A 14261-nucleotide genomic window follows, 5' to 3' on the forward strand; every position below is an offset into this window, starting at 1 on the left:
TTTTCCATTTCCTTGCTACGCTCTAACTAATTGTCTACACCTGTCTACACCCGCATTTATAGCCCAGTCGCGCAACTGTTCTTCGCGAAATTGTCTGCCTCTGTTTACCACGCAACTCTTGAGAATTACTATTATTGATTACACGTTTCGATCCAAGCCTGTTTACCGACCATTGTTTATTGATTTCTGTTTTGTTGACCACTGTTTGTTTTTGACCACGTCCTCGCCTACCGTTTTGTACTTTTGCTTCGCTGATTGTTTCATGGTTTCGACTCCCGCTTCGCCCACGACTACGCCTCTGCCTGCCGTCCGCCTGTTCATCTGCCCCGCTGACAGCTCTCCTGCTACCGGACCTCCCTGCACGTCTACCGACTACGAGTTTGCCTCTTCCCTCGGCACCGTGCTTTTTGTTTGTTTACTATTTGTTTGGCTGGATCTACGTGTACGGACTTTGCTTGTTCTGACTACGCTCCTGGGATTCGTCCCGAATAAAGCCCTGAGGGGTCTTTGTATAACTATTGTTTCTGAGTCGTGCATTTTGGGTCCAACCCCCACGCACCCGTCTCAAAATGACATATAATGTAATGTAATGTAATGTTGCTAGTGGCGTGAAAGGTGGTGATGAATCTAGTGCCCACAGCTGGAAAGGGCCAACAAAAATACCAGTAGGATGGAGGTCCCAGAGCAATATTCTTTCAGGAGGCCCAGAATTCTTAGTGTCTGGGTGTGTGTGCAGTGTTACTGTTTGAGGTGTTGACATTTTAAGTCCCTCAAACAGTGGATGCAATTATAAAATCCCATTATTATATAACCGTATAATAATCAAGATTTTCTTCTGCATAATGAACCAGAAAAATTACATTAAGTAGAATTTAAAATATTTTAGGCTTAGATTCCAGGCAGCATGAAAATAAGAAAGGAAAAGTCTTAGTTCAGAAATGACTTAAGAAATATCTATTCCAATTCTCAGTTGTTAAATGTAAATATTCAACAAACCATAGAAATTGGCCATAAAACATGCCCAACCGTATAAACTTACCAATGTTCTCCAACCTCTTTTCCCCCGTCGTTGGGTTGAAACCTGTCACATACAGCTCATTGTCATGATGGAGGTAATGACCCTTGGTGACCACCAGAGGGCTGGGTCTCATTGGTTTCACCTGGACCTCGTTAGCGCCAGAGGGTTTCTCCTCCTAAAGGGTATTTAAGACCAGTGCGGGACAGTCCTTCAACGCTTTTGTGTCAACTGTTCACTCTTGCGCAAAGCCGGTAAAAGCACAAGGTAGACTCTGTTCGCTTACGAGTCAGGTACTGTGCTGGTGTGTAATTCCCATTTGTTGAAAAGATGAAAAAAGGTAAGGAAGGCGTTCAGCTGGCTAGTGTTGCGATTCGCTGACGCCTTCCTCAAGGGTCTTAGTTTTCTTTTTCTTTTGGGCTTGTGTGAGCCGGTGGTAGAGGGACGTTGTCCCCGGTATTGTATTTTGGTTTGTTTCGTTTTTCCTGAGCTGCGTTGTATTTTATTTTTGATCCCCGATTTGCTACTGTCAGTGCTCATCTACAAGCACTTGTTTTGGTTGAGTGGTTCGCCCTGGTTTTCGAAGGGTCGTTTTATTTTCTACAGCCATTTTGGGCTTTTTTCTGTTTCAATTGAAAATCTCTTTGGGTTATTTTCTGTTCCTCCCCCTGTTCTGGGAGAAGATCTTAATCTTTCTGTTTATCCCTGTCTTACCTCCCGGGATTTAGTGGCGAACACGTCTGTGTGTTCGCTTAGAAGGGTTAGTCCCTTAGTCGCTTCTGGTTCTCCGCCCAGCCCCGACCTCACAGAACACAAAAGCCACCATAGAGAGACAAGCGACTAGTTCGGGAAGTGAGATGGGAGATTCCCCGCTTGAAGTGGTGGTAGCCGCCCAGCTGGCTGCTCTAGCTAGGCAGGAACAGGCGCTACAGGCGTTGCATGCTCAGCAGGCTGCTACCACTGAGCAGCAGACAATAGTTTTTCAGCGCCAGGATGAGATCTTGGCCAGGTTAGGTAGGCAGCAGGATGTACTGCTGGAGCTCGCCGATAGTTTTCAACAATTGGCGAGGGAGTTCCGCTCAGCGCAGGCACAGGCGCCATCCCCCTTATCGGTGCCGGTATTTATCGATACTCTTATCGATACCACGGCGTGTAATTTAGTGTATAAAATAAAGACGTTACAAGACTCAATCATTTTTTATTACCACAAGGGGGGTAACACCAGCAACATCATTAAACAACTTACAGCACCTGCCTTTTAAGCCCTTAGCAAGTCAACATGTGCGGTGTGAGGTATGTCAAAAAAACGAGCAGGCAGCTCCATACAGCCTTAAAGGTAACTGTCAATGTGTTAATGCTTCAACAGAACAGAAGCTTAACTTTAAATTACAAATGCTTCTCAGAATAGATGAAATTTTAAAAAAACCTAGGGAGATGACCAAAGCCCTTGCCTACATGTTCAACCCAACAGACACATACATGTAAACAGAGCAGTGTAGGGGAGGCGCTTCTCCTGACGCATTTAGCCCTAACAGTTTTTGTTAAGGAAAAGTAACATATTTACTTTCTCTGGCAACAGCCGAGATCGCTCTGGACAGAGTGACGTCACGCAATACACTCGGATAAAATGGCGCTGCGCATGTTTTAAAAAGGTAATTTAATTACTTATTATTTTTAATTATCTTTAATCCTTAAACCTTTAAGGATGTATATATTAGGAATCAATCTTGTAAATTATTAACTTAATCTAGTATTTCACTTCCCCTTTAATGATTCATACACTCGTGACTTGATGAAGAAGCACTGTCGGAGTCTGCCTGCACGGAGGAGGGCACGGTGTTGTTAGCGTATGCCGGGTTGCTAACTTTAGATGCGTTGTTTAACATGCCGCACTCCTTCAGCTTTATGCTATGGGTAGACTGCAAGTGTTTCATGATGTTGCTGGTGTTACCCCCCTTTGACGCAACTACGTTCTTGCATATATTGCATTGAGCCGAGGATTCATTGAGTTTCATGAAGTGAGCCCATACCTTGGAGCGCTTAGCTCTTATGGCCGACATATTGACTACTAGAGAAAACAACGGGGCGCTGCGTCATAACCTGTCGACGGCGGCAGTGTCATAATTACGCAACGGTTAGGTAGACCCTTAAAAAATACCGAAAACAGTATCGTTTGTCCAGAATCTTTAGCGGTAATTAGGAACCGGTACCAAAAAATACCGGCTCTCGGTACACATCCCTATTCCCGGGTAGCGTTTATTTTGTCATTATTGACCGGGACTGCTCTGACCTGGGCGGATCCGCTGATTCAGGCACAGTTTCCCCTAATAGGTAACTCCCAGCTCCTTATACAAGAGATGACACGAGTCTTCGATCACAATGTCACGGGCAAAGAGGCGGCGGCCCGGTTAACTTGGATGAAGCAGGGAACCCAGAGTGTCGCCGAGTTCTCTGTGACATTTCAGGCTCTGGCAGGGGAGACGGGGTGGGCTGACTAAAACCACTTATGACTCTGTTTACGGGCGCGTTGTCAGACCCTGTCAGGGACGCTCTGGCCACCTTGGAACCGCCAGGGGATTTAGGGTCACTGATTTCTACAGCGATCAGAATTGATAACCAGGTTCGGGAACGAGAGAGAGAGAGAGCCAGCAGAACAGGCGGTTTTAAGTGGCCGGTTCCTTCTCCTCTAGGCAGGGTTATAGAGGCAGAGGGGAGACAGGGGGTACCCAAAGTGGAGGAGCCGATGCAGCTAGACAGTACTACACTGGCACGCCCTAGGAGGTGACCCGGGAGAGAAGGGCTGTGTTTTTTTTGTAAGCGGCCAGGGCATCTGATAAGAAACTGTCCCGAACTTAAAGTAAAAGAGCAGTCCCACTAGAGGAGCGAAAGTCAATTTTGGCCGTCGAACTGACGTGGAAAGGGATCGTAGTTGGGGCAGACGCTTTTATCGATTCAGGGGCGGTGGATAACTTTATGGACCGTCAGTGGGCTAAACAAAAAAAACTGCCGGTTCAGGCAATACCGCAGCCCCAATCCTTCACGGTGCTTGACGGTCGCCCATTGGGGTCTGGGGTGGTACGTCACAAAACTGAACGGGTTGTTATACGGATCCCGTTTCGAGGGCATCGGGAGCGTATCTATTTTTATTTGGTGGAGTCTCCAGCTTATCCGATAGTTTTGGGCCATGTCTGGTTAGTGAAACACCAACCTCAAATAAACTGGGAAGATGTCCCGGTGGGGTCCGCAATGTCCCGCTCACTCCAATCGTGTGCATGTTTCTCCGGTCCCTCCCATAGAGACCGACATAGGGTCCGAATTGGACGAGGAGGAGGCTAGGGAGCCCCTTAGTCCTAATGTTGGGTCACCGGAGGAGGAGGAGCAGGAGGGGAGTCTGGAGTGGGACTCGGTCTGTGATTGGAATTGTCCTATTGACGAGGGTGAAGGCAGTGACATCACTGACTGGGACACCGAGAGCCTTTTCCGAACCTCAGTCAGTGGTAGTGAGGACCGGATGGTGGGGGCTATTAGGTTCCCGCTGCCAGTGAATGTTCCAAGGGTATATAGCGAGTTGGCTGAGGTGTTCAGTAAACAACGAGCGACCACGTTACCTCCACACCGGTCGTATGATTGTGCGATCGACTTGCATCCGGGTACAGTTCCGCCTTGGGGTTCACTCTATTCGATGTCTGTGCCCGAGAGCAGAGCCATGAAAGAATATATTCGCGATGCGTTAGCTAACGGGTTCATCAGACCGTCTTCATCACTGGCGGGAGCAGGATTTTTCTTTGTAAAAAAGAAAGATGGGAGCTTAAGGCCCAATGATTGATTACAGAGGGCTGAATGCTATTACGGTAAAAAAACGATACCCCCTGCCATTGATGAATTCCGCATTCGAGCATCTGCAGTCGGCATCTGTGTTCACTAAGCTGGACCTCCGTAATGCGTACAATCTGGTGCGCATACGGGAAGGCGATGAGTGGAAAACAGCTTTTAACACACACTCAGTCCATTATGAATACCTGGTTATGCCATTCGGCCTCACCAACGCCCCTGCTGTTGGCGTTCGTCAATCTGGCTCAGGGAAATGCTGGAGAAGTTTGTGTCTATCTGGACGATATTCTGATCTTCTCCGCCACCATCTCTGAGCACATTCGTCACGTCAAACTTGTATTGACGCGTCTGTTAGAGGCTCGCCTTTTTGTTAAGGCGGAGAAGTGCGTGTTTCACGCGAACTCCATATCCTTCCTCGGGTTTATTGTCTCAGCAGGCAAAACCGAGATGGATCCGGCAAAAATTTTGGCCGTGAAGAATTGGCCCACCCATTAAACAGGTGCAGAGGTTCCTGCGGTTCGCCAATTTTTATCAGCGTTTTATTTGAAACTTTAGCACCGTAGTCGCGCCCATTACTGCGCTAACAAGAAAAAATTCTCCGGCGCGGTTTGTTTGGACCCCTCGTGCGGAAGCGGCGTTTGTGGAGCTTAAGAAAAGGTTCTGTTCGGAACCTATTCTCATAACTCCAAACTCGTCACTGCCATTTATTGTGGAGGTTGATGCATCCGAGCCGGGGGTGGGGGCTATTCTTTCACAACGATCCCCCCAAGACCGAAAGGTGCATCCCTGTGTGTTTTTCTCTCGGTCACTGTCTCAGGCCGAGAGAAATTACGACGTAGGGGACAAAGAACTGTTAGCGATGAAATTAACCTTGGAGGAGTGGCGTCACTGGTTGGAGGGGGCGGAGCATTTATCGTTACGTACCGTCCGGGATCGAAAAACATAAAACCAGACGCCCTCTCTCGCGTATTCGATAAAACAGATAAGGAACACACCCCTGAACCCATTCTCTTGGGGTTTCAAATCGTGGTGCCAGTTATATGGGAGGTTGAATCGGCAGTGCGGAGAGCATTACGCCGAGAGCCAGACCCAGGAGGGGGCCCACCTAACTGCCTATTTGTGCCCGCAGGGGTTCGGTCCCAAGTGCTACAGTGGGGACACGCCTCACGGCTGGCGGGGCATCCCGGGGTTCACCGCACCAAAGAATTGCTGTCCCGACGGTTCTGGTGGCCCGGGATGGAAAGGGACATCCGGGAGTTTGTGGGCGCTTGTCCGGTCTGCGCGCGCAGCAAGGGCTCCCACTGTCCTCCATCAGGTCGGTTACGCCCGTTACCTATCCCTAGGCGCCCCTGGAGCCACATCGCACTGGACTTTATCACAGGGTTGCCACCATCTGAGGGCTCATTTTATAGCATTGCCTAAATTACCATTGGCAGTGGAGACCGCACGGTTGGTGGTCGATCATGTATTTAGGCTACACGGTCTGCCTCAGGACGTGCTGTCTGATCGTGGACCCCAGTTCGCTTCCCGGTTCTGGCGGGGGTTCTGTTCCCTATTGGGCGCCTCGGTAAGCCTTTCATCTGGCTTCCACCCAGAGACCAATAGGCAAACGGAATGTACCAATCAAACACTAGAAAACACGCTCCGGTGCCTGGCAGTTGACAACCCCACTTCATGGAGCCGGCAACTCACGTGGGCCGAGTAAGCCCACAACACGCTGCAGAACGCATCCACAGGTCTCTCGCCGTTCGAGGTGCAGTTTGGGTACCACTGTTCCCTGAACTGGAGAGAGGGGGCGAAGTGCCCTCTGCTGAGGCTTTCGTGTGCCGGACCACTTGGAAGCGGGTGCGGGTTGCTCTCTTAAGGGCTACGGCCAACCAGAAGAGACTGGCCAACAGGCATAGCCGGTCGGCGCCCTGCTATAGGGTGGGGCAACGGGTGTGGTTGTCCACGCGGGATCTGCCATTACGGGTTGAGTCACGCAAGCTCGCTCCTCGATATGTTTATGATTTATGATTATTAAAAAGATCAACTCTTGTCGTGTCTAGGAAATGACAGAGTCCAAATCTTCAATTTGTCGAAAAACATCTTCACGAGGGAAAAGACGACACCACAGCAGCAAGTTCTTCAGGAAAATCAGACTTTATTATGTTACGATCGCTCGTAAATCGTAACATGAAGGACACACACCAGTTTAAGGAATAACAAAATAATAGAATTTAATAAGACAAAAGATAACAGAATATACCAAAATTAGTAATGAGGTGTGTAGATCTATGTGTCATGTATTTAATGTAGGTACATAAATTGAATATGACTGGATACATATAAAGGTTAGCCAGTCAAACAAAAAGGCTTGTCAGCATGGGAGGAAGCAAGCCCCAACTGCAGGAATGGCAGATGTCTTAAGCCAAAGCCTCCGGCCACAGGTGCACCTCATTAAGTTGATGACCTTCTTGTTCCTCAGCCAGCCACTTGAAAGACAAAAAAAAGGAAAACCAGAAACGGATATGAGCGGGCCGTCACAATTAGCACACGTGCATAAAGCCGGATCAGTTCTCCAGAACTGAACCCCGACTGACATTTTTACACCCGTTTTATATACAGTTACTCCTCCTACAGCCCCTCCTCAAACCTCATTGTGGCAAATCAGCCACACCGTTCTTATCTTAACTCCTCCCAAAGCTCCTCCCACAACATCATTGTGGCAAATCGCCAAAGGTCCTTATGCTCTGCCAGCTCTGTACAAAGTTCAGGGCGTTCTGCCAACTAGGAACAAAGTTCAGGACTCCCCCTGTCCTCACTTCACCCCGCACCTGCTCTTGGCAGAGTGGAAAACTACCAGACCTCATAAAGTTCTGGATGCCCCCCCTCTAACACACACGTCATCCATACACGTCACTCTGTATCTTTCACTTTTATAAGACGAACTAAGCAGCAGTAATCTTTGAAAATATACAGAAATACTAAACATTTGATTTAATATTATCTTCTAATATTATTTTCTAATATACAGACATACTAAACATTTGATTAATTATTCTCTTCTAAGCAAGTAAATGTACGTTGCATTCTTTGCATTCTTTGCTCTCATTTCAACAGTTTTCACTGTGGTTTCTTGCGTTTTCATAAGCTCAGCTATAATTAATGTTCTAGGTTCATTTGATTTGATAACAAGCAGCGTACATGTGATATATTGATTATAAGTCACTTGCATATAGATACACTTCTGGCATAAAACATCGAGAGTCCCGGAGAAACCAGCTGTAAAGGCATATCTCGCTCTGTGTCCTTGACTACACAGCTGGCTGCTTTATTAAACTCTGGTTACATATGGGTTCACTGTGTAATTCTAGCACAATGTAGCAGTTAATCAGTTTGAAACTATACAGGGTACATATCATACTTTAATACGGATGTATTGATACACTTTTAGCATACATCGTCGAGAGTTTTGGAGGAACCAGCCTTTTAGGAGGGAGGTCTTTTGTTCTGTGAATTTTCCCCTACACCCTGTCACAGTGCGCCTCCAGCTGCCCCGTTCTATGAGAATCCACCCCACATTCCAAGTCTCTCGGCTTAAACTCATCTTGACTAGCGTACTGGCCCCTGCGGAGGTTCCTCCACCACCTCCACGGCTAATTGACGGGGGTCCGGTCTATACCGTGCGCCGCATCCTGGCGGAGCGTCGCGTGGGCAGGGGTAAACAATACCTCATAGACTGGGAGGGTTTCGGCCCTGAAGAGCGCTGTTGGGTCCCCTCAAGGGACATTTTGGACCCAGAGCTGATCCGCGAGTTTCGCAGGTGGGGGGCTGAAGGATCGGCTGGGGCCGCTCCTTAGTAGGGGGTAGTATGGAGGTAATGACCCTTGGTGACCACCAGAGGGCTGGGTCTCATTGGTTTCACCTGGACCTCGTTAGCGCCAGAGGATTTCGCCTCCTAAAGGGTATTTAAGACCAGTGTGGGACAGTCCTTCAACGCTTTTGTGTCAACTGTTCGCTCTTGCGCAAAGCCGGTAAAACCACAAGGTAGACTCTGTCAGGTACTGTGCTGGTGTGTAATTCCCATTTGTTGAAAAGATTAAAAAAGGTAAAGAAGGCATTCAGCTGGCTAGTGTTACGATTCGCTGACGCCTTCCTCAAAGATCTTAGTTTTCTTTTTCTTTTGGGCTCGTGTGAGCCGGTGGTAGAGGGACGTTGTCCCCGGTATTGTATTTTGGTTTGTTTCGTTTTTCCTGAGCTGCGTCTCAAGGATTTAATTTCGTGCCTAGTTTTTTTTCACTAGGTTGTATTTTATTTTTGATCCCCGATTTGCTACTGTCAGTGCTCATCTACAAGCACTTGTTTTGGTAGAGTGGTTCGCCCTGGTTTTCGAAGGGTCGTTTTATTTTCTACAGCCGTTTTGGGCTTTTTTCTGTTTCAACTGAAAATCTCGTTTGGGTTATTTTCTGTTCCTCCCCCTGTTCTGGGAGAAGATCTTAATCTTTCTGTTTATCCCTGTCTTACCTCCCGGGATTTAGTGGCGAACACGTCCGCATGTTCGCTTAGAAGAGTTAGTCCCTTAGTCGCTTCTGGTTCTCCGCCCAGCCCCGACCTCACACATGTTATTGTACATCCGATTGTGTTGTGTTTTTTCAATCGCATCTTCCGGTTGCTCAGATTACAGGCTGAAAGAAGACGCATGGTTCGACCAAGTTACATATAATCATCTTGCCGCTCTTTCAAAAACGTTCTCCTTCCATCTGTCTGAGCGTGGTCATGGCTGCCGGTAAGAAATGAATATTATTAAAATAAAATGTGAATTTAAAAATAAAATACCAAAAATATAGCCTATGCTCCTACTTTAAATGATATCGTATTTACTTTACAGTAGCCTACCAACTTTAAACTTTCTGAAAAAACCTGATAAAAATAATTAAATGCGAAAAAGAGATGCGAAAAATGACGTCTGCAAAAACATAAACTACCTATAGGCCTGTTAATCGAGATAAAAATTTAAAAAATCTTTTTAAATGGAATTATATTAGTTAGATAAGGTACTGATATTAGCGGCTGTTGCTAAACAGTACCCTTTAAGAAAGTAGACTACCGATTTTGACCAAAAAAAGGACCAGGACAAAATTCGCTGCTCGATGGAAACAGAAGCAGGCGAATTAGCTCATTTTTAATAATTTTAAAGCAATAATAGGTTGTCACTGATGGCTACGGACAAGCAGCGACTTTCTCTTTCAATTTCTGTTCAGCCACAAGAGTACGAAGTACACCTCCGTGACGTTTCCACCCCGTGTGATCAGAACATGAATATTTCCTTATTCCTTTGTGCTGCGTTTGCGCTCATTTGTGCCGTAAAGAAATATATTGTTTGTGTCGGTGCTGCTCGTGCTGGCATGAAACGGCAAGGGAGAGCAACGTTGTGGGAATCCGTATTCCCCAGACCCTGACCGGAGTCCACTTGAACCTGGAGATCTGATATACAGGAGTACTGCCTCCCGTGAATAATCGGCTAGATCTAAACACGAATGCTGTATTCAACATCTCTTTTCGATCCGACCGGTGTGCGCAGATTCGCTGATGTGTATAACAACTGAAAAGAAACCCCGTGATATAGTGTAATCTGCGCCGATCAAGTTGACCACGGGCAAAGAGAGCTAGCGGCAAATAAAACGAAGATAATGAAATCCAGGTGGTTGAACTGGTTGGACAGTGAGGATAGCTCTTCTTACCTTCTCTACTGACTCAGTTCTGTGAACGACTTAAACATTGTGAATAACTGAATGATAATTGAAAGTATCTCAGACATATAAATATGCAAATATGAGAGTCTGGATGATTATTCACAAGTCAAAAGGTTGAGGCTACTATCGCAAAAAGAATACCGACACGGCACAAATGAGCAGAAACCCAGCATAAACGAATGACACCACTTTGGGCCGATTCGGACCATGTTGCGCTGTAAGTTCACGTCATTGCTAATAATAAAACGCTTCATATCTAAATAAACATGGCACAAATATAGCACAAACCAGCACAAACGCAGGACAAACGAACGATTTGGATGATGGGGTGGAAATGACGTCACTCGTGAAAAAGTAGCTACCTAATGTCTCATATCTAAAGAATGAACATTTGTTTCTTTCAATGCCACAAATGACCATAAACAACCAAGACTACTTTGGAGCGATTTGAAGTTACTTGGGGTGGAAAGTGACGTCACAGCTCATTAAATATAATGTGAAATATATCAAAAACCATACCGGTGTGCTTTTTATGGCACAAACGCAATGAATGACAATTATTTGTATTCATGTTCTGATCACATGGGTGGCAACTTCATGGTGGTCCACTGCCTACATCAGGGGTGTCCAATCTTATCCAGAAAGGACCGGTGTGTGTGCAGGTTGTTGTTTTAGCACAGGACTAAGACAGCTGATTCTACTCATCAAGGTCTTGATTAAAGACCATGATTAGTTCATTAGTATAATCAGGTGTGTTACTCCATCCATCCATTGTCACCGGCTTAGCCGGAGTCGCGGTAGCAGAAGGCTAAGCTGGATATTCCAGGTGTCCCTCTCCCCAGCAACGCATTCCAGCTCCTCCTGGGGGATCCCGAGGCGTTCCCATGCCAGGAGAGATATATAATCTCTCCAGCGGGTTCTGGGTCTATCTCGGGGTCTCTGCCCAGTTGGACGAGCCCGGAAAACCTCCAAAGGGAGGCACCCGGGAGGCATCCTGATCAGATACCCGAACCACCTCAATTGGCTCCTTTCGATGCGAGGTGTGTTACTGCTGGGTTAAAACAAAAAACTGCACCTACGCCGGCCCGTTTAGGATAAGACTGGACACCCCTGGCCTAATTGATTGAACTTTATATGGCATGTATTGTTTGGGCAAATGCCATTGAGGTGATTGGTTTATTATGACTCAAAGTAAACTGGTGCATTTCAACGTCACTTTCAGAGTTCGGAAAATGTCCTTCATTGACGATATGTTCGGTTCTCTGAGGTTCTACATAGCCTACTTTATACATAAGTATTTGGACAGTGGCACAGTCCCTCCATTTTAGGGGACCAAAAGTAATTGGGGCAGTTGGCTTCTCATCTGTTTCTGATTACCCAGGTTGACTGAATTGCTTGAATACTGCAGGAAAGACATAAGAAAGCTTTCAGTATCTAGTCTTGTTACTAGGCTTTTGATTGTCTTTCGAGTCTGTTATTGGCAGTAGTCAACATGAGGACCGGAGTTGTGACAGTGACACTCAAGGAAGCCATTATGAGGCTGAGAGATAAGAAAAAAAACTGTCAGATACATATACCAAACAATATACTTACCAAAAATATTCTTTGGAACATCATAAAAAAAGAAAGAGAGGACTGGTGATCTTTGTAATCGCAAAGATCATGTTAGACCAAGAAAGACCTCTATTTTTTTGTGATCAAAGTTTTTATTTTTTTTATTCAACAAATAAATAACAAATGATAACTGACCTTTTACTTTAGAAATAAAGTAAAAGGCTACACTTAAAGTGGGCCAACACTGTTCAACACTTCCTGTAACCGTTCAGAAATCAATTAGTGTAGGCTAATCAGGAAACACCGTTTGGTAAGTCATAGTGAACAATATAAAATATTAAGAAGAGCTCTTTTATTTCATTGAGTTAAATCGAAACAATGTCTTCTAGTGGTCATGGACTGATAGCCCTACTGGTAGGCAATATTAAAGGCAAAACTTGTATTTGGGGGCTGGCCTTTATTTGTCCGAATCGGCCACGCCCCCGGCTATTACCCTAGGCCCGGCTTCAAATAGAATCCCGGACACAATTTGAGGATTTACTGTAGCCTGGTTGTGAGATAGCCCACAATAGCTACATGTACATATGCATTATACTACATACATCAACCCTCTCCTTTTTATCTGGACAGTGAATCTGTTTGCAGTACGGCCTGTATTTGTGGAAAACGCTTCGAAGACCGTTCTCCACCAGCTGCTGGACGATCTTTTGCTAAGGAAGGTTCTGAATGACGGGGAAGTGGAAGCAGTGAGAGAAGAACACTCCCAGAGAGCGAATCAGGCTCGTGCGGTCATAGACATGGTGCGGAAGAAAGGTGACCGCGCCAGTGAGCTGATGATTCAATGTCTTCAGCTTCGGGACCCCGAGCTATATCAACGACTTGCGTCAGAGGTATGTACACCATATTAAGTATCCCATACTAACTAATCTGTGCGCTCTTGTCTGATTCATTGATAAACGAAATGGGCCGTTAATCGTGAAGCCGGAAAACTCCGCGCGCTCCTGGTGTTAGTGGGTGGGTGACATTAATTTGACACCCAACCGCAAATGACATTAGCCTGTTATGTAGGTGTGTGGATCCAAATAACATGCTTATCGGTACTGAAGGAAAAAAAAAGGTTAGGGTGATACCACGCCAAAAGAACTTGGATTAGCCAGCAGCAGCTACAAAAATGTATCATCATGATCATGCTACCGCTAAATGTATACACTTTCACAGGTCTCGCTTGAAGAGGAACCTATGATCCAGGGACAGTTACGTTGATGGAAACAGATCTTTCCCTTCAAATCTGCATCGTCTAGAGGTCCTTTTTCTCCTTTCCAAATTTTGTACCAGTTTTGTACCATTCATACATCTGTATTAACTTCTGATGTGTCATTTTACTCATTTTAAAACAGAAAATTAAAATCACTTGAAATCAAATCTGGATCAGTTTGTGTACAGAGAAATGAGTGCCAGGTCTCTCACATGTTCGGACAAAATGAGAAAAAAAAATTGCATCAGTAGAAAAGGAAAATACATTTTTCACACAGGAGAATAAAATGCATTAAGCGTGCAATTTTTCCCCACACAATGATTGTTGAAACATGTACTAGCCTCCAATGCATGTCTGGCAGGAGCCAATGATTATTTTACATCAAACAGGACACACCTGTTGGTGTGACATAATGGAGTACAGCATGAGACCTTCTGACACAGGCCAACACTAGTCTCCAGGTAATACCTTGGGTCTCCTTATTGACCTACCTTCCTTCAAGGACTGAGCTGTTCAGACGCACAATACTTTTATTTTTTATTTTTCTCCCAATTTGGTAGCCAATTGTACCCCATCTAATCCAATTAGTGTTAGCTGGGGGATACACCGCCCACACCCTGTCCCTCGGCGGCCCGAAGGAGAACAACATGCCTTCTTCAAGCCGTCTCGTCTCATGCTCGTGACCGTGATTCCGAGGCGCCCGGGGTGCTGTTGTGCCCGGCGATCCGCTAACCCTGCCAAGTCCCTCCCTCTGGAGCAGCGAGCCAATTTTGGCGCTCCATGGCCTTTGTCGGCGAACCCCGGTCCTCGGTGTGCAACTGCAACCGCAAGTCCGTGCATCTTAGCCTGTTGCGCCTCCACGGCTCGCTCA

General features: G+C 46.1%; 1 protein-coding gene across 1 annotated transcript; it reads left to right on the forward strand.

The window, feature by feature from the left end:
- The first annotated feature begins 9386 nt into the window (after window positions 1-9386).
- Window positions 9387-13557, forward strand: LOC133134079 (caspase-1-A-like). Its single transcript, XM_061250478.1, has 3 exons — window positions 9387-9614; window positions 12766-13025; window positions 13354-13557. Exons 1-3 carry the CDS (start codon window positions 9605-9607, stop codon window positions 13396-13398), a joined length of 315 nt encoding a protein of 104 aa, XP_061106462.1. The 5' UTR covers window positions 9387-9604; the 3' UTR covers window positions 13399-13557.
- Window positions 13558-14261: the final 704 nt, after the last annotated feature.

Source organism: Conger conger, chromosome 7, assembly GCF_963514075.1.
Source record: "Conger conger chromosome 7, fConCon1.1, whole genome shotgun sequence".
Classification (NCBI taxonomy): domain Eukaryota; kingdom Metazoa; phylum Chordata; class Actinopteri; order Anguilliformes; family Congridae; genus Conger; species Conger conger.

Bases quoted from the DNA above. Each gene is read 5' to 3' on its own strand.
- LOC133134079 (XM_061250478.1), top strand. The intron at 13,026-13,353 runs GTATGTACACCA...ACACTTTCACAG, and splicing joins ATCAACGACTTGCGTCAGAG to GTCTCGCTTGAAGAGGAACC.